At 42.7% G+C, this 18,087-nt stretch overlaps 2 protein-coding genes across 2 annotated transcripts in view; one reads left to right on the top strand and one right to left on the bottom strand.

Moving 5' to 3' along the window:
- Window positions 1-1,570: 1,570 nt before the first annotated feature.
- On the bottom strand, window positions 1,571-7,267 carry qrsl1 (glutaminyl-tRNA amidotransferase subunit QRSL1). Its single transcript, XM_024429854.2, has 10 exons — window positions 7,141-7,267; window positions 6,624-6,783; window positions 6,412-6,510; window positions 6,223-6,319; window positions 5,938-6,099; window positions 5,537-5,828; window positions 5,234-5,426; window positions 2,912-3,029; window positions 2,532-2,737; window positions 1,571-2,236 (listed from the first exon to the last, which is right to left on the bottom strand). Exons 1-10 carry the CDS (start codon window positions 7,162-7,164, stop codon window positions 2,019-2,021), a joined length of 1,569 nt encoding a protein of 522 aa, XP_024285622.1. The 5' UTR covers window positions 7,165-7,267; the 3' UTR covers window positions 1,571-2,018.
- A 47-nt stretch (window positions 7,268-7,314) lies between these two features.
- Window positions 7,315-18,087, top strand: part of rtn4ip1 (reticulon 4 interacting protein 1) — a 27,390-nt gene continuing 16,617 nt past the window's right edge. The window contains exons 1-7 of the mRNA XM_024429856.2: window positions 7,315-7,838; window positions 8,618-8,775; window positions 11,384-11,452; window positions 14,241-14,365; window positions 15,303-15,351; window positions 15,849-15,985; window positions 16,273-16,456. Of these exons, the coding sequence (XP_024285624.1) occupies window positions 7,562-7,838; window positions 8,618-8,775; window positions 11,384-11,452; window positions 14,241-14,365; window positions 15,303-15,351; window positions 15,849-15,985; window positions 16,273-16,456 (999 nt within the window). The 5' untranslated portion in view covers window positions 7,315-7,561. The remainder of the gene's footprint in view (window positions 7,839-8,617; window positions 8,776-11,383; window positions 11,453-14,240; window positions 14,366-15,302; window positions 15,352-15,848; window positions 15,986-16,272; window positions 16,457-18,087) is intronic.

Raw genomic sequence — 18,087 nt, 5'->3', positions numbered from 1 at the left:
GGTTAGGTACATTCTTGCAACGATTATGATTTTTTTTCAAATGCGTTTTTGTTAAATCATCCCCCGTTTGGCGAAGTTGGCTGTCTTTGTTAGGAAGAAATAGTCTTCACAGTTCGCAACGAGCCAGGCGGCCCAAACTGCTGTATATACACTGACTCTGTTGCACAGAACGCAAGAGAAGTGACAATTTCCCTAGTTAAAACAAATTCATGTTAGCAGGCAATTTTAACTAAATATGCAGGGTTAAAAATATATACTTGTGTATTGATTTTAAGAAAGGCGTTGATGTTTATGGTTAGGTACACATTGGTGCAACGACAGTGCTTTTTTCGCGAATGCTCTTGTTAAATCACCCGTTTGCCAAAGTAGGCTGTGATTCAATAATAAATTAACAGGAACCACATCGATTATATGCAACGCAGGACAAGCTAGATAAACTAGAAATATCATCAACCATGTGTAGTTTTAACTAGTGATTATGTTAAGATTGTTTTTATAAGATATGTTTAGCTAGCACCTTACCTTGGCTCCTTGCTGCACTTGCATAATAGGTAGTCAGCCTGCCATGCAGTCTCCTCGTGGAGTGCAATGTAATCGGTGTCCAAAATGCTGATTGTTACGAAAACTTGAAATCGGCCCTAATTAAATCGGCCATTCCGATTAATCTGTCAACCTCTATACCAAATACTAATTAAGTGTATGTAAACTTCTGATGGACTGGGAATGTGATGAAAGAAATAAAAGCTGAAATAAATAATTCTCTGCTATTATTTTGACATTTCACATTCTTAAAATAAAGTGGTGACCCTAACTGACCTAAGACAGGGAATTTTTACTAGGTTTAAATTTCAGGAATTGTGAAAAACTGAGTTTAAATGTATTTGGCTAAGGTGCATGTAAACTTCCGACTTCAACTATTCCTACTCATCAATTAGTTAATTACAGTGCATGGAGAATTGTGTTAATTAAATGTTTTTCCACTAGAACGTAAAGGTGGTGGAATTATGAGGGAATTAAGTCAAGGTCAGAATTCAGAATATCTGTAGACACATCTTCAAACGCAAACCTTGCTGCCACTGGCTTTTCCCCAAGCGTACATTCAAGGCCAGATACACTTAAAGAAAAGTGCATAAAAAGGAATACAGTTCAGGTCTGAATTCTCCCCTAAAGATCTAATAGGCAAAACCCATCCTATATCATCACTCCTACACTGAGACTTGGTGAATACGTTCCTAGATTATCCTACACCCAATCCTAAACGTAACCTTTAGGGGATGAAATTAGCTATACCAGACTTTCTACTCCGTGTTTGTTGTGCCATGTGACTCACCGTGCCTCAGGGTATGGTAATCTAACCTAAGGCAAACTAGTCTCCTCACAACCCTCTCATGAGTGTTGCTTGGAACTGCACACATTAACAACCATTCTCAAAGTTATCAAAACATATTCTGATAAGGTAAACATTAGTATATAAGATTAAATTGCCTTGTAAAGTTTTACTATCTGCACTGTGTATGGAAAGTGGTTTGTGTTCTTTTGTTCCAAGTACAAATATTGACAAAAGCCTGAAAACTCTGCAGACACACAGTAGTTGCTTTTAAGTACCCATTTCACAAGATAAAGTCTCATTTATAATGGCCATTATGATCAGACAGACGTGTAAACATGCTCCTAATGCAACGTGTGAAAGGGTTCTCTGTACAAATCAAATACTACTGAAACAGTTTATCTTCAAACACAAGGGAGCAACATTTCAAGGTGTTCCTTTACTAAGATTACAAATTGAACTGTACTGTACGTGATGCAATGGATAGATTTTCCTTCAGGCTCGTAAGCGCTTTTGAAAAACTACTGGCTGAAATTATACAAAAGTTCTGGAGCATCACTTTAAGTGGGTTCATTCGGTGGTAGTACCCTGGAAAAGTAACCAGAAAAGGCCTTTTTCTGTGTATGTCCTTTCCTTGACCATCATACATCTGAGTAGGTCTGTATCATTAGTTTAGTGTCCATGTTTCTCCTCATACAACAGAGGTCTGCTCTCTCTCATGGACCTCCTCACCCATCTCCCCATCTCCGGCAGGTCCATGGTAACGGATGGGGGGAAAGCCCACCTTCTGCTCTATCCACTGGGCTACCGTCAGCAGCTTCCTGTCCTGGAGGGCGGGGCCTATCAGCTGCAGGCCAATGGGAAGGCCTCTGTTTGATAATGCTGTTGGCACGGAAACAGCAGGGAGCCCTGGGGAAGAAATAGAGAGTTGAAGGGGTAAATGTGAGAAGGAAGAAAGGTTTGGAGGGTAAGGTTGTCTGAAGATCAGTGGCTGCGGGTATAAAAGACAGGTGAAACTTTAACTGTCCTCAAAGTGATCTGTTTCCTTTTGGAGGTGAACTGTTTGAGATAGACCTTAATCTGATATCTAAATCAATGGGTTGACCAAACTATGAATTCCAACCCAATTCCTTTGAAAAGGGAGAGTTAAAAGATTAACATTATTTCCCTTGAAGTGTCGGGGGAGTGTGTGTTTCCTCAGTACCTGCCATATTGACAGGCTGTGTAAAAATGTCCTCCTGGGCACTGCGTGTGCGGTTGTCTTCCTGCATGAAGTCCGTGTATCGCATGGCATCACTCAGTGTGGTGGGCGTGAGCAGCACATCAACACCAGAGCTGAACACTCGCTTGAAATCCTCCGCTATTAGCCGTCGCACCTGCTGGGCCTTCACAAAGTAGTGCTCGTAGTTCCTGAGGGAGGCAACCTGTGAGAGATCTTAATTTTTGTCCAAAAACTCAAATTTCTGCTTCCATCCCCAACATGATCACCGATCTTACAGTAGTAGAAATGTGAAGTCTATAAATAAGCTATTGAAATTAAAATGTGTTTTTTTTTTGTTACTGAAAATGTGTGATGTATCTTACTGTCTGAGCAGGAAGTAGTTCCCGGAGAGGATTCTTCCTCGTACAACATCATTGAATCCCTCGTGGCGAGTGGTGCTATACATTGCCTCTGTTGAACTGTCGATCCCACTACGGTGGCCTGTGGAGAACAATTCACAAATAATATCATATCAATCTTGCTTTACAATGACAAATCCCTTGTAAATAAATATTATGTTGTTGTTTTTTGTATAGGTTTTATTGTCACATATGCCGGATAGGTGCAATGAAATGTGTTGTTTTACAGGGTCAGCCATAGTGGTACGTCCTTTCTGTGCAAATTAGGGTCAAGTGCCTTGCTAAAGGGCACATCAACCGATGTTTCACCTTGTCGTCTCAGGTATTCGATCCAGCAAGCTATTGGTTACTGCCCAAACGTTGTAACAGCTAGGCTACCTGCCTCCCTACACACACAGCAATAATGAAAATAAACAGAGGTGGCCATCATGGGCTTTAGTGGCTATAGGGCATTTACATTGGGGCAAAAAAGTATTTAGTCAGCCACCAATTGTGCAAGTTCTCCCACTTAAAAAGATGAGAGAGGTCTGTAATTTTCATCATAGGTACACTTCAACTATGACAGACAAAATTAGAAGAAAAAAACCCAGAAAATCACATTGTAGGATTTTTAATTAATTAATTTGCAAATTATGGTGGGAAATAAGTATTTGGTCAATAACAAAAGTTTCTCAATACTTTGTTATATACCCTTGGTTGGCAATGACAGAGGTCAAACGTTTTCTGTAAGTCTTCACAAGGTTTTCACACACTGTTGCTGGTATTTTGGCCCATTCCTCCATGCAGATCTCCTCTAGAGCAGTGATGTTTTGGGGCTGTTGCTGGGCAACACGGACTTTCAACTCCCTCCAAAGATTTTCTATGGGGTTGAGATCTGGAGACTGGCTAGGCCACCCCAGGACCTTGAAATGCTTCTTACGAAGCCACTCCTTCGATGCCCGGGCGGTGTGTTTGGGATCATTGTCATGCTGAAAGACCCAGCCACGTTTCATCTTCAATGCCCTTGCTGATGGAAGGAGGTTTTCACTCAAAATCTCACGATACATGGCCCCATTCATTCTTTCCTTTACACGGATCAGTCGTCCTGGTCCCTTTGCAGAAAAACAGGCCCAAAGCATGATGTTTCCACCCCTATGCTTGACAGTAGGTATGGTGTTCTTTGGATGCAACTCCTCCAAACACGACGTGTTGAGTTTTTACCAAAAAGTTATATTTTGGTTTCATCTGACCATATGACATTCTCCCAATCTTCTTCTGGATCATCCAAATGCTCTCTAGCAAACTTCAGACGGGCCTGGACATGCACTGGCTTAAGCCGGGGGACACGTCTGGCACTGCAGGATTTGAGTCCCTGGCGGCGTAGTGTGTTACTGATGGTAGGCTTTGTTACTTTGGTCCGAGCTCTCTACAGGTCATTCATTAGGTCCCCCCGTGTGGTTCTGGGATTTTTGCTCACCGTTCTTGTGATCATTTTGACCCCACGGGGTGAGATCTTGCGTGGAGCCCCAGATCGAGGGAGATTATCAGTGGTCTTGTATGTCTTACATTTCCTAATAATTGCTCCCACAGTTGATTTCTTCAAACCAAGCTGCTTACCTATTGCAGATTCAGTCTTCCCAGCCTGGTGCAGGTCTACAATTTTGTTTCTGGTGTCCTTTGACAGCTCTTTGGTCTTGGCCATAGTGGAGTTTGAAGTGTGACTGTTTGAGGTTGTGGACAGGTGTCTTTTATACTGATAACAAGTTCAAACAGGTGCCATTAATACAGGTAACAAGTGGAGGACAGAGGAGCCTCTTAAAGAAGAAGTTACAGGTCTGTGAGAGCCAGAAATCTTGCTTGTTTGTAGGTGACCAAATACATATTTTCCACCATAATTTGCAAATAAATTCATTAAAAATCCTACAATGTGATTTTCTGGATTTTGTTTCTCCTCATTTTGTCTGTCATAGTTGAAGTGTACCTATGATGAAAATTACAGGCCTCTCATCTTTTTAAGTGGGAGAACTTGCACAATTGGTGGCTGACTAAATACTTTTTTGCCCCACTGTACAATAAATGTAACGTTAAGGAAAACTTCACTTTGTTGGGCTTTCAAATCAAATCACATTCGTCTTGCATTTACTGAGCTATATAAATTAACACCATAGATCATCAAACAATGGCATAGCCAGACAGACAAACAGGCAGATAGATCAAACCACTCAAGTCAATACAACTTAATCCGTAAGTGGCAATTAGAAAAACATTTTCAGCACAGGGCATTAAATATTGAAACCTGGTTTGTACCATATTCCAGGCCGTCAAAGCGTGCCATGTTGGATGCCACCTCGGTGTGGCATAGGACGTGGTAGCAGACGATGGAGTGCTGGGTGTGGGGGAGGGACACCTGCTCCACCCGTGCCCCCGCCCGCTCAAACATTTCCGCCACACGGTTCCACTGGGCCAGGGTTTCCTGGGACAGACCTGGGGCGTGGTACTCCTGACGATGAGGGAAAGGACACACAACACAACCAGAACAACAATCTCCACGTTAAACCACTGGGATGAGCGGAGAAGCCTGATCCTACTGGGTGAATAAGGAAAGCTCACCTTGGGAATGCCAACACAGATGTTCCTGACATCAAAGTCATCAAATAGGTGTGTCAGTGTGGAGGGGTTATGGGTTATGGTAGTAGAGTCTTTGACATCATGTCCTTGAAGAATATCCAGGACTGTAGCTGCGTCATAGACATTCCTGGTTATGATGCCTGGGACGTCCATGGAGTTGACCAGGGGGATGAGGCCATGTCTGGACACTAGGCCGTAGGTGGGCTTCAGGGCCACAACACCACACAATGCCCCTGGGTTACGGGTGGAGCCACCTGTATCCGATCCTAAAGAGCTGCAAGTACCAGAACAAGGAAACAATAAATAATTAGTGTGTTTAAATCGTCATTTCAGTTTGGAACAGTCCAAAGCTCTTGAACGCAGCCCTGGGTCTGCAGACTCACAGGAAGCTGGTGAGAGAGGCCACGGCTGCAGCACTTCCTCCAGAACTGCCTCCAGTGATGACCCAGTCAGAGTCCGGTTCAGCCCCAGTCTGCTCTCTGTAAGGGCCGGCGTAGCTCCAGGGGTTCCGGACAGGTCCAAAAGCACTGTCAGTACTGCCTGCACTGGAGAAGGATGGAGGGAGGGATGTAAATGAAGGCCAGAAGATGATAATACTCTAGTAATTCTGCAAATAAATATAGTTCTTAGTGTGTGTATAGTTCTTGAAATGTGTTTAAGAGGCTTACCCCATTGCAAACTCATCCAGGTTAGTTTTCCCCATGAGAACAGCACCCTGATCAAGGAGCTTCTGAACCACTGTAGCACTGTATGGAGGAATGTAGTCTACAAAACAGACAGCAGGGGATTAGGATTATCAATGCACCCAACTCAAATGAGGAGCAATGAATCCCTGTTTTAGATATTAGGGGACATACCTTTCAGCATTTTGGAGGCACAAGTGGTCTTGATGTTCTCTGTGCAGAAGTTGTCCTTCACAGCAAAAGGGATCCCATCCAGTGGACCTTTGGGTGCACCTATAGGAAAGAAAGATAATAAGGCAAGACCTGATCATAATCTGCACTGTACAAAACATGCATACAGCACACAGAAACAAACAGATACAGACAGAAAGACAGGAAACACACACCTTTGAGGAGCCTACTCTCAGCCTCCTGTGCCTGTTTCAATGCAAGCTCCTCTGTCACAGTGATGTAAGCATTGAGATAGTGAGTTTTCTTGATGCGGTCCAGGCATTTTCGACACAGTTCCGTGGGGGAGATCCTACCTTCCCGCAGAGCCAAGGACACCTGTCAAATAATGTGAAATGTGTATGATTCTATAATAATCACAATAATTTCCATTTTGTGAACATGGTTGCTGAATCAACATGACCAATTTGTACACTGCTGAAATGGTTGGAAATCTGTGCCATTCAACTTTAACCATGTCTCTGTGGGCTAATACATTGATGTTTTAGATGTGATACTGTAGCTAGCCAACTAACTCCCAGAGTTTAAGGCTTTGCATCAGTTGATATGTGTAACTAGGTAGCTAACGTTAGCTAGCTACCTTACATTGCAACTAGCAGACTAATCGTTATTGCCAATAAAGTACGCCAAATACAAACTAGCTCATGTTACTGGTAACGAGTTTATTACACGTACCTCTCTTATAGACAAGCTCAGCATACTTTCTATGTCATGAGCCAAATCAACCTGGGAAATTTTCAGCAACCTTCAGCGACTGGAGGCTGCCATGTTTGTTTCGCGTCTGGAATCCCAACATCGTGCTCTGTGATTGGATGTGGGATGAGTAAGCTGCAGTACCATTGGTTGAGTAGAAGCTGTCAGACGCTGCCAGCAGTAGACGAGGAAGCAGTATTAAGTGCAGAGCTAAGTGAACACTGTCTTTCCAGGCTGTAAAAACTATAGTATCTGCAACTTTTCCCATTGTATTGTCTAATGAATGGAAAGATTAGATATCAGTCATTGAGCTAATTGTAGTCGCGTCCATGGCTTGATAAATAATGTGCAGAGTACACGATTGAAGAGCAAGTGTATTGACAATTGATATCTGGAGATAATCATGCTTCCTTTGAGACAGTTTGCTTGCAGTTGGTCGTGTCTCCTTAACAGTAGAGCACCATGTGTGAAAACATTGGTCCACGGAGATCAGAGGAGACTGTTCAACACCTCAAACAGCCGTATGACAATAATGCCTGCTTGGGTTATCGATAGATACGGCAGCAATGATGTCCTACGGTTCACTAAAAACGCCGGCTTCCCAATCATCAACTATCCGAATGAAGTCGTCGTTCAAGTCCATGCCGCAGGTCTAAACCCCATTGACGTCAGCATGAGAGGTTGGTGACTGATAAAGATGTGTGGTCTTCTAGCTCGTTTGGTTCCCGTGATAGGATACCTCTTCATTGTTCATGTCAGTGGTTTTCCTATAACCTTCAGTTCTCACAGAACATAGACTATCAGATATTTTACATATAGCCTGTGCTTGACTTGGGCAGGTGCTCACCGGAGCTGAGTACCGGCACCTCAAATGTTCTACTGCTTGAGCTCCTGTTCCTCTTATAGAATATCAGCTCAACCGTATTGTGGAGCTCCTGCACCTATATGAAGACAGATGCAAGACATTTTCACATTTGTGCACACACCACTAGTGAAAAGGAAATTCAACATCCCTCAGTCTAAACTGCTCTCATTCAGAGTTGACTGAGCATCTGTTTTTTTGCCATTCAAATATGGCCTGTGTGAGAGAGAGAGCTGTGTGGGCATAATAGATCACACCAGGTAACGAGTAAAGCTCTTCTGACGCAAAGGGAAAGTAGACTGACGAAACGTGTGGTTTGGGTGTGAATTGTGAATCATCAAACTCCTTACCCACTCCCACCTCTCAACGACTGGTAAACCACAGCTAGGCCTATATGTGCTCTTTGAGGAAGTAGGGTGCCTGGAGTTCTTCATGGTTACCTCTCAGCATATTCAGTGATGATCTTCCCAGTTAATCTGTGTTCTCATCATTGTGGCCTCTGTTCGTACCTGAATCCACATGTCTCCACGTGGACTGTTTATGTGGTTATTTCTAACTTGGTTCGGCCTCATTTCTGTGTTGTTTCTGCCCTCTCAGGTGGGTATGGGGCTGCCACTATGGCCATGAAGAGAGACCCCCTGAACATCAACCAGTCGGGCAGTGAGTTCCCCCTCATTCTGGGCCGAGATATGTCCGGAGTCATCATGGAGTGTGGTCTGGATGTGGCACCAGCCTACTTTAAAGAGGGGGATGAGGTAAAACAGGCCCCAGGATGGAGTAGAATAGGGTGACACTTTCTCGTGTGTGTGTGTGTGTGTATTTATACTATAAGCCTATGTGGCTCCACAGTGCCTCATGAAGTCATGTCATTGTGGCATGTTATGACAATGAGGGGCTGTCTGTTTTTTGGCTCTTCTGTTAGTGCTTTGTTTACTTAATCCAAGTGCAGCTGAGATGGGGAGTACCTCATTGTATAATGTTACATTTAATTGCACCACCTTGGGGCAGTAGTGTAGCCATTAATTGGTTGATGGGTGTGTCAAAAAAATATACATTTAACTTCCTGCAATTCTACACATTTTTATATGAGGCTGAGAGAAAATGTTACTGTTTTAAAGCTAATTTCCTTCAATTCTACAGATTTTGCCTTGGGGCAGAGAGGAACATGTGCAGTGTCATAGCTAATCTCATGCTATTCTACAAAGTTTGGCTGAGTGAAAATGATGTGTTTTTAAAGCTAATTAAAGCTAAACTATAAGTGTGTTGACTGATAAAAGCACTGGATTATGAGCTGTCTTGTTTGCTAAATTAATAAATGAAGTAGGCAGTGGCATGGTGCCTATAGCCATAGAATCACAGTGACATACTGTATGCATCAATACAGTCATATTTGTGGTTTAATGGGGGTGTGGCTTACAGTTAGTTATTTTCGGCCACCCATCCCAAGTGAGTGAATGTTATTCCACTGCACTGCTTGCTATGAATTCTATCTGATGGTGTTTGCATGTTTAGGTAAAAAGACAAATAATGTCCTGTTTGGAACATTGGGCGGATTCGATTATGCTGAGTACCGGTCTATGGCCCGTGACGTGAATGAGCAAAAGCCGTGACGGAGGAGCTCCCTTCTCAAATGGAACAGTAATCTGCACCGCTCGGTCATGTTGTCAACAAGGTAGCATGGTGTTTCGTTTCAAACTAGTTTTCATTGTTAAGGCAGATAAAGCGTTTTTATCCAAAGCAATCACTTTTGCATGCGAAAACACAGAATGCTACTCATTACTCCTCGTGCTTAATGACGTCACTTTGGTTTTGAGCCAACTTCGCCGTGGGCAATTATCTGTCACCTGGTGCAAAACATACCTACCTGGGCACCCGGGCCAGATTAATAGAATCCCCTCACTGACAAGTAGAGCATTTTACAATAAAATAAAAAAATCTGATTGGGTGGGCCTGGTTCCCCAGTAGGTGGGCCTGTGGCTTGCAGTGAAACACTATCCAATAAAATGGATGTAAACATAACATACACTACATGACCGAGAGTATGTGCACACCTGCTCGTTGAACATCTCATTCCAAAATCATAGGCGTTGATATGGAGTTGGTCCTCTCTTTGCTGCTATAACAGCCTCTACTCTTCTGGGAAGGCTGTCCACTAGATGTTGGCACATCGCTGCGGGGAGTTGCTTCCATTCAGCCGCAAGCTTTAGTGAGGTTGGGCACTGATGTTGGGCGATTAGACCTGGCTCGCAGTCAGCTTTCCAATTAATCTCAAAGGTGTTCGATGGGGTTGAGGTTGGGACTCTGCAGGTCAGTCAAGTTCTTCCACACCGATCTCAACCATTTCTGTATGGACCTTGCTTTGTGCACGGGGGCATTGTCATGATGACACAGGAAAGGGCCTTCCCCAAACTGTTGCCACAAAGTTGGAAGCACAGAATCGTCTAGAATGTTATTGTATGCTGTAGCATTAATATTTTTCTTCCACTGGAACTAAGTGGCCTAGCCTAAACCATGAAAAACAGCCCCAGACCATTATTACTCCTCCACCAAACTTTACAGTTGGCACTCTGCATTGGGGCAGGTAGCGTTCTCCTGGGCATCCGGCAAACAAAACCAGATTAGTCCGTCGGACTGCCAGATGGTGAAGCGTGATTCAACACTCCAGAGAATGCTTTCCACTGCTTCAGAATCCAATGGTGGCGAGCATTACACCACTCCAGCCGAGGCTTGGCATTGCTTATGGTGATCTTAGGCTTGTGTGTGGCTGCTCAGCCATGGAAACCCATTTGATTAAGCTCCCGACAAACAGTTCTTGTGCTGACGTTGCTTCCAGAGGCAGTTTGGAAATCTGTAGTGTGTGTTGCAACCGAGGACAGATGATTTTTTACGCACTAAGCGCTTCAGCACTCGGTGGTCCCTTTCTGTGAGCTTGTGTGGCCTACCACTTCACGGCTGAGCTGTTATTGCTTCTAAATGTTTCCAATTCACAATAACAACACTTACAGTTGACCGGGGCAGCTCTCGCAGGGCAGAAATTTGATGAGCTGACTTGTTATAAAATTGGCATCCTATGACGGTGCCATGTTGAAAGTCACTGAGTTCTTAAGTAAGGCCATTCTACTGCCAATATTTGTCTATGGAGATTGTTTGGCTATGTGCTCGATTTTTAAACAACTGTCAGCAACGGGTGTGGCTGAAATAGGCGAAACCACTCATTTGAAGGGGTGTCCACATACGTTTGTGTATATAGTGTATATCCAAACAGAGAATAAAACATGTCACAATATTTGTATCTGTGCCACCCATGCAGGGTCATTCTAGTGCATGGTTGGTTAAGCCATTGTTGTTGTTTTTTATTCTCAGGTGTGGGCGGCCATTCCCCCATGGAAACAAGGCAGCCTGGCTGAGTTTGTGGTGTTGAGTGCAAATGAGGTACTGTTTGTGTCCGACCCGTTTATGTTGTAGTTTTGTTTGTTTTCCAAAACCACTGTTTGCTTATTTCTACATTGTACATGCAAATATGTGCACGAGTAGTTAACATTTCAGTTGATCTACTATATGTTTTTTAAAATCTCACTTTCTTTACCACTACCAGGGATACTCTGCTTTCTCTAGCATGTTCAAGAGACAATGCACAGTAGCGTTTGGATACCTTGGTGTAGGCAATACTAGGTATCTCTTGTGAGCTAAATTATGTTGCTAGGCTGGATTGGACTTTTGGGATAGACTACAATTGTTCTCAGATTTGAGAAGAAAAGCTGCAGGCAGTGTGGCTCCATGCTGCTGCTCATTGAGGCATGGTCATTAATGGCTTCAGTGTTTACCCTTTGATTAGCGTGGGTGTGGCCAATGGAGTGGTTTTAGAGGCCCTCTTTACATTTCAAAATGATAAAGCTAATTATCCTGCTATTCTAAACATTTTTCCATGGGGCAGAGACAGCATTTCATAGTTTCAAAGATAGTTTCCTGAAATTCTATGCATTTATTTATGTGGCTGAGAGAAAATGTGCAGTTTTAAAGCTAATTTCCTGCAGTTCAACACATTTTCCCATGGTTTATTCCGTGTTCTTATGCTATCTAAGTGAGTCAAACATGACATTTTATATTCCCCCTGACTGTCTAGTTTTTACTTAGGTGATTGCTAGTTCTCAACGATTCTCTTATTGAAAAAAAATATTGCTCCATTATCTTTTCTACATGCTTTGTATCTGGTTTTAGTCGTTTAAGTTTACACTGAAAACGTTTTACCATCCCCAAAATGATATACAGTACCAGTCAAAAGTTTGGACACACCTGCTCAGGGTTTTTCTTTATTTTTACTATTTTCTACATTGTAGAATAACAGTGAAGACGTCAAAACTATGGAGTCATGTAGTAACCAAAAGCGTGAAACAAATCAAAATAAATTTAAGATTCTTCAAAGTAGCCACCCTTTGCCTTGATGACAGCTTTGCACACTTTTGGAATTCTCTCCACCAGCTTCATGAGGTAGTCACCTGGAATGCATTTCAATTAACAGGTGTGCCTTGTTAATTTGTGTAATTTCTTTCCTTAATGTTTTTGAGCCAATCAGTTGTGTTGTGACAAGGTAATGGTGGTATAGAGAATAAGAGGTCCATATTATGGCAAGAACAGCTCAAATAAGCAAAGAGAAATGACAGTCCATCATTACTTTAAGACATGAAGGTCAGTCAATACGGAACATTTCAATCACAAAAACATTTCAATCACAAAAACCATCAAGCACCATGATGAAACTAGCCCTCATGAGGATGGCCACAAGAAAGGAAGACCCAGAGTTACCTCTACTGCAGAGGATAAGTTCATTAGACTTTCCAGCCTCAGAAATTGCAGCCCAAATAAATGCTTCACAGAGTTCAAGTAACAGACACATCTCAACATCAACTGTTCAGAGGAGAATGCATGAATTTTATTTTATTTGACCTTTGACATTTATTTAACTAGCCAGTTAAGAACAAATTCTTATTTTCAATGACGGCCTAGGAACAGTGGGTTAACTGCCTTGTTCAGGGGCAGAACGACCGATTTGTACCTTGTCAGCTCGGGGATTCAAACTTGCAACCTTTCGGTTACTAGCCCAACGCTCTAACCACTAGGCTACCCTGCCGCCCCATGGTCAAATTGCTGCAAAGCAACCACTACTAAAGGACACCAATAATAAGAAGAGACTTGCTTGGGCCAAGAAACACAAGCAATGGACATTACAGGTGGAAATCTGTCCTTTGGTCTGATGAGCCCAAATGTGAGATTTTTGGTTCCAAACGCTGTGTCTTTGTGAGACACAGAATATGTGAACGGATGATCTCCGCATGTGTGGTTCTCACCGTGAAGCATGGAGCAGGAGGTGTGATGGTGTGGGGGTGCTTTTCTGGTGACACTGTCAATTATTTATTTAGATTTCAAGGCACACTTAACCAGCATGACTACAACAAGCCATTTGTTTTTCAACAATGACCCAACACACCTCCAGACTGTGTAAGGGCTATTTGACCAAGAAGGAAATTGATGGAGTGCTCCATCAGATGACCTGGCCTCTACAATCACCCAACCGCAACCCAATTTAATGAAAAGCAGCCAACTGCTCAGCATATGTGGGAACTCCTTCAAGACTGTTGGAAAAGCATTCCGGGTGATGTTGGTTGAGAGAATGCCAAGTGTGTGTAAAGCTTTCATCAAGGCAAAGGGTGGCTGTTTGAAGAAACTCAAATATCAATATATTTTCATTTGTTTAACACTTTTTTGGTTACTACATGAGTCCATATATTTTATTTTATAGTTTTGATATCTTCACTATTATTCTACAATGTAGAAAATAGTAAAAATAAAGAAAAACCCTTGAACGAGTTCTGTAGGTGTGTCCAAACTTTTGAATGCTACTGTATGTATAAATAATGTGGCGGTGTGCCCCTGCTAAATGCATTTAGGGGAAACACTGACCTTTCTATGGGAACAGGGGGAGAAATTAGGACTGCAGACTGATTAGTCAGCTCTTACGTGGCATCATAAATGCATAACTTTTAATGGATGATTACTGATCCGTTTCAGATAGTGACAGGTTTGGTGGGAGTTTTGTCAGGCTCAAGGTGGAAGTTGATCTAGGATCAGATTCCTCTTTCCCCTAATCCTTACCTCAACCTTTTGACATATGGACAGATATTTGTGACCTTCTTCTGAGTGCGCCATTTTGTGTCCGAGTCAGGTGTCCAAAAAGCCCAAATGTCTGAGTCACATAGAGGCGGCGGCTGTTCCTTATGTGGCTGCCACAGCCTGGTCTGCCCTAGTCAACACAGGAGGCCTCAACAAGGACAACTGTGCCAAGAAACGGTAAGTACACACATGCACACACTCGCACACACTTTGAGTTCAAGTTGTCACTTTCCCCTTCTAACCTATGCTGTTGTCCATATTCATCTAAAATACTTCTTGTGTCTTTGCTCTAGTTGATTATTCAACTTGGTTATTTCATAAAAATCCTGTCTCTGAGGCCTGTGGGTAATGAGCATGTGGAGGGAATTGTACTGTGGGCAAAGTTGGTTCTTTGGAAATGGGCTTCATCAGTGGCTGGCATGGCACTGGACTCTGAAGCACCTGGTTCACATGCAACATATAGATCAATTGGAGACATTTTTTGTGTATAACTTTGATAAACAATGAGTGTACAAAACATTAGGAACACCTGCTCTTTCCATGACAGACTGACCAGGTGAATCCAGGGGAAAGCTATGATCCATTATTGACGTCAGTTGTTAAATTGACTTTAATCAGTATAGATGAAGGGGAGGAGATAGGTTAGAGAATGGTTTCTAAGCCTTGAGACATGGATTGTGTATGTGTGCCATTCAGAGGGTGAATGGGCAAGACAAAATATTTAAATGCCTTTGAACAGGGTTTTGTAAGGGTGCCTAGGGCACTGGTTTGAGTGTGTCAAGAACTGCAACATTGCCATGCTTCACACAGTTTTGTCAAGTTGACTGTGAAAAACATGGGCCAGCATCCCTGTGGAACGCTTTCGACACCTTGTAGAGTCCATGCCTCAACGAATTGAAGCTCTTCTGAGGGCAAAAGGGGATCAACTCAATATTAGGAAGGGGCTCTTAATGTTTTGTACACTCAGTTAAGTGTGTGTGTTTTGTATACACGTTAAATGTACATCAAAGTCAAACACAAAAACCTGTTTTAGTGAAGGACATACTTATGTCTCCATTATGACTCTGTGTTTACTTCTCTGTGTTTTAATCCGGTGTTTTCCGTCCTCATACAGCATTCTGATCCTGGGAGGTTCAGGAGGAGTCGGAACATTTTCCATACAGGTGATCATGCTGCTGATGATGACCATGATGCCCTCATTCTGTAGATTCATGACTTAACCTTCAATGTGACACTGTTTACTTTCAATCTTAGGTATTCAAACCACATCGCAGTGACAATAGCTGCACGGTCCTAATAAAAAACAATGATGGAAAAGAAAGATCCTTAATCATAAACAAACAATTATACTATCTAAATCCTGTCAATTCTGTTCCATGGACAGCTGTTTATAATTATGTCAGTGATGTTATACACTTGTCTTGGATTGGGTGTCCTAGTGTGCCACTTCAGCCTTTTGCAGTGACCTCAATCTGCACATGTATCTTACATTAGGGATTCAGTGCTGGTTCATCTGATCTCCTGTTATAAGAGATGATATGTGTACCGGCTGCACCCTCGCTCACTTCTATTACACAAGTCTTACTGATTTATCAACATCATTCCAGGTACCTGCAAAGAGTATGCTGATGATGATGTAGATCCCGTTTTCTCGTCTCAGATGCTCAAGGCCTGGGGAGCCCATGTTACAGTAACCTGCTCCCAGAATGCCGAGCGGCTGGTGAGGGGTCTAGGGGTGGATCACGTGGTGGACTACACAGCTGGGCCTGTTGAGGTGCCCCTGAGGGCACTGGAAAAGTGAGCTCGTCCACAAACACACACACCTTTTCCCTTGTCACACAGAAGCACATGCAGACACACAGAAGCACATGCAGACACACTTTAAAACCTCCATGGTGGCATTTATCTGAATAGGATGAGGAGTGTTCCCCATTGGTCAGTTTGCTGTAATCAACGCTTAGGCACATCTCTCTGATAGCCACAGTCAACTCTCATTGGTGTGTGGGAGAATGACTCTCCATGTAACAAAATGAACTCTCTCTGTCTCTCTCCATCTCTCTCTACCTCTCCTCCCCCCGTCCTAGGTTTGATCTGGTTCTGGATAACGTGGGCGGGGACACAGAGAGCTGGGCTCTGGGCCTGCTGAAGCCATGGTGCGGCGCCAAGTACGTAACACTGGTAACGCCCTTCCTCCGTAACACTGACCGGCTGGGTATCGCTGATGGAATGCTCCAGACCGGGGTCACCGTGGCATCCAAGGCCCTCAAGGTAACTGTGGCAGCGTTTCTGTATTTAATTTTCCTTGTCCTTTTATTTATACAGGTGATCACAGAACCATACAGTACCTGTCAAAAGTTTGGACACACCTACTCATTTAAGAGTTTTTCTTAATATATATTATATTTATATTAATATTTTATACATTGTAGTATAATAGTGAATACATCAAATATGAAATAACACATATGGAATCATGTAGTATATTTTGATTTGTTTTGACGTTTTTGGTTATCAAAACAAATCAAAATATATTTTTGATTATAGATTCTTCAAAGTAGCCACCCTTTGCCCTGATGACAGCTGTGCACACTCTTGGCATTCTCTCAACCAGCTTCACCCGGAATGCTTTTCCAACAGTCTTGAAGGAGTTCCCACATAAGCTGAGCACTTGTTGACTGCTTTTCCTTCACTCTGCGGTCCCAAACCATCTCAATCGGGTTGAGGTCAGATTGTGGAGGCCATGTCATCTGATGCAGCACTCCATCACTCTCCTTCTTGGACAAATAGTCCTTACACAGCTTGGAGGTGTGTTTTGGGTCATTGTCCTTTTGAAAAACAAATGATAGTCCCACTAAGCGCAAGCAGATGGGCTGGTATATCGCTGCAGAATTCTGTGGTAGCAAGTGTGCCTTGTCTAATAAATAAATCACTGACTATGTCATCAGCAAAGCACCATCACACCTCCTCCATTCTTCACGGTGGGAACCACACATGTGGAGATCATCCATTCACCTACTCTGCATCTCACAAAGACATTGCGGTTGGAACCAAAAATCCCACATTTGGGCTCATCAGACCAAAGGACAGATTTCCACCGGTGTAATGTCCATTGCTCGTGTTTCTTGGCCCAAGCAAGTCTCTTCTTATTATTTGTGTCCTTTAGTAGTGTTTTCTTTGCAGAAATTTGACAATGAAGGCCTGATTCACGCAGTCTCCTCTGAACAGTTGATATTGAGATGTCTGTTACTTGAACTCTGTGGAGCATTTATTTGGGCTGCAATTTCTGAGGCTGGAAATTAATGAACTTCTCCTCATCATAGCGCTTGATGGTTTTTGCGACTGCACTTGAAGGAACTTTCAAAGTTCTTGAAATTTTCCGTATTGACTGACCTTCATGTCATGAAGTAATGATGGACTGTCGTTTGTCTTTGCTTATTTGAGCTGTTCTTGCCATAATATGGACCTCTTATTCTCTTTTACCAAATAGGGCTATCTTCTCTATACCACCATTACCTTGTCACAACACAACTGATTGGCTCAAAAACATTAAGAAGGAAAGAAATTCCACAAATGAACTTTTAACAAGGCACACCTGTTAATTGAAATGCATTCCAGGTGACTACCTCATGAAGCTGATGGAGAGAATGCCAAGAGTGTACAAAGCTGTCATCAAGGCAAAGGGTGGCTACTTTGAAGAATCTCAAATATAAAATATATTTTGACTAGTTTATTATCACTTTTTTGGTTACTACATGATTCCATATGTGTTATGTCATAGTTGTGATGTCTTCACTGTTATTCTACAATGTAGAAAATAGTACAAATAAAGAAAAACCCTTGAATGAGTGTGTCGAATCTTTTGACTGGTACTGTATAAGACCTCTGCCTTGAACATGTGC

Source organism: Oncorhynchus tshawytscha, linkage group LG08, assembly GCF_018296145.1.
Source record: "Oncorhynchus tshawytscha isolate Ot180627B linkage group LG08, Otsh_v2.0, whole genome shotgun sequence".
In the NCBI taxonomy this organism is placed as follows: domain Eukaryota; kingdom Metazoa; phylum Chordata; class Actinopteri; order Salmoniformes; family Salmonidae; genus Oncorhynchus; species Oncorhynchus tshawytscha.
This window is presented reverse-complemented; position numbering and strand designations above follow the sequence as displayed.

Excerpts from the sequence above, each read along its gene's own strand:
- qrsl1 (XM_024429854.2), bottom strand. The coding sequence starts at position 7,164 with ATGCTGAGCTTGTCTATAAGAGAG. Across the intron at positions 6,511-6,623 it reads TGAGAGTAGGCTCCTCAAAG|GTGCACCCAAAGGTCCACTG; the intron begins GTGTGTGTTTCC and ends TCTTTCCTATAG. Across the intron at positions 5,829-5,937 it reads GCCTCTCTCACCAGCTTCCT|CTCTTTAGGATCGGATACAG; the intron begins GTGAGTCTGCAG and ends TGGTACTTGCAG.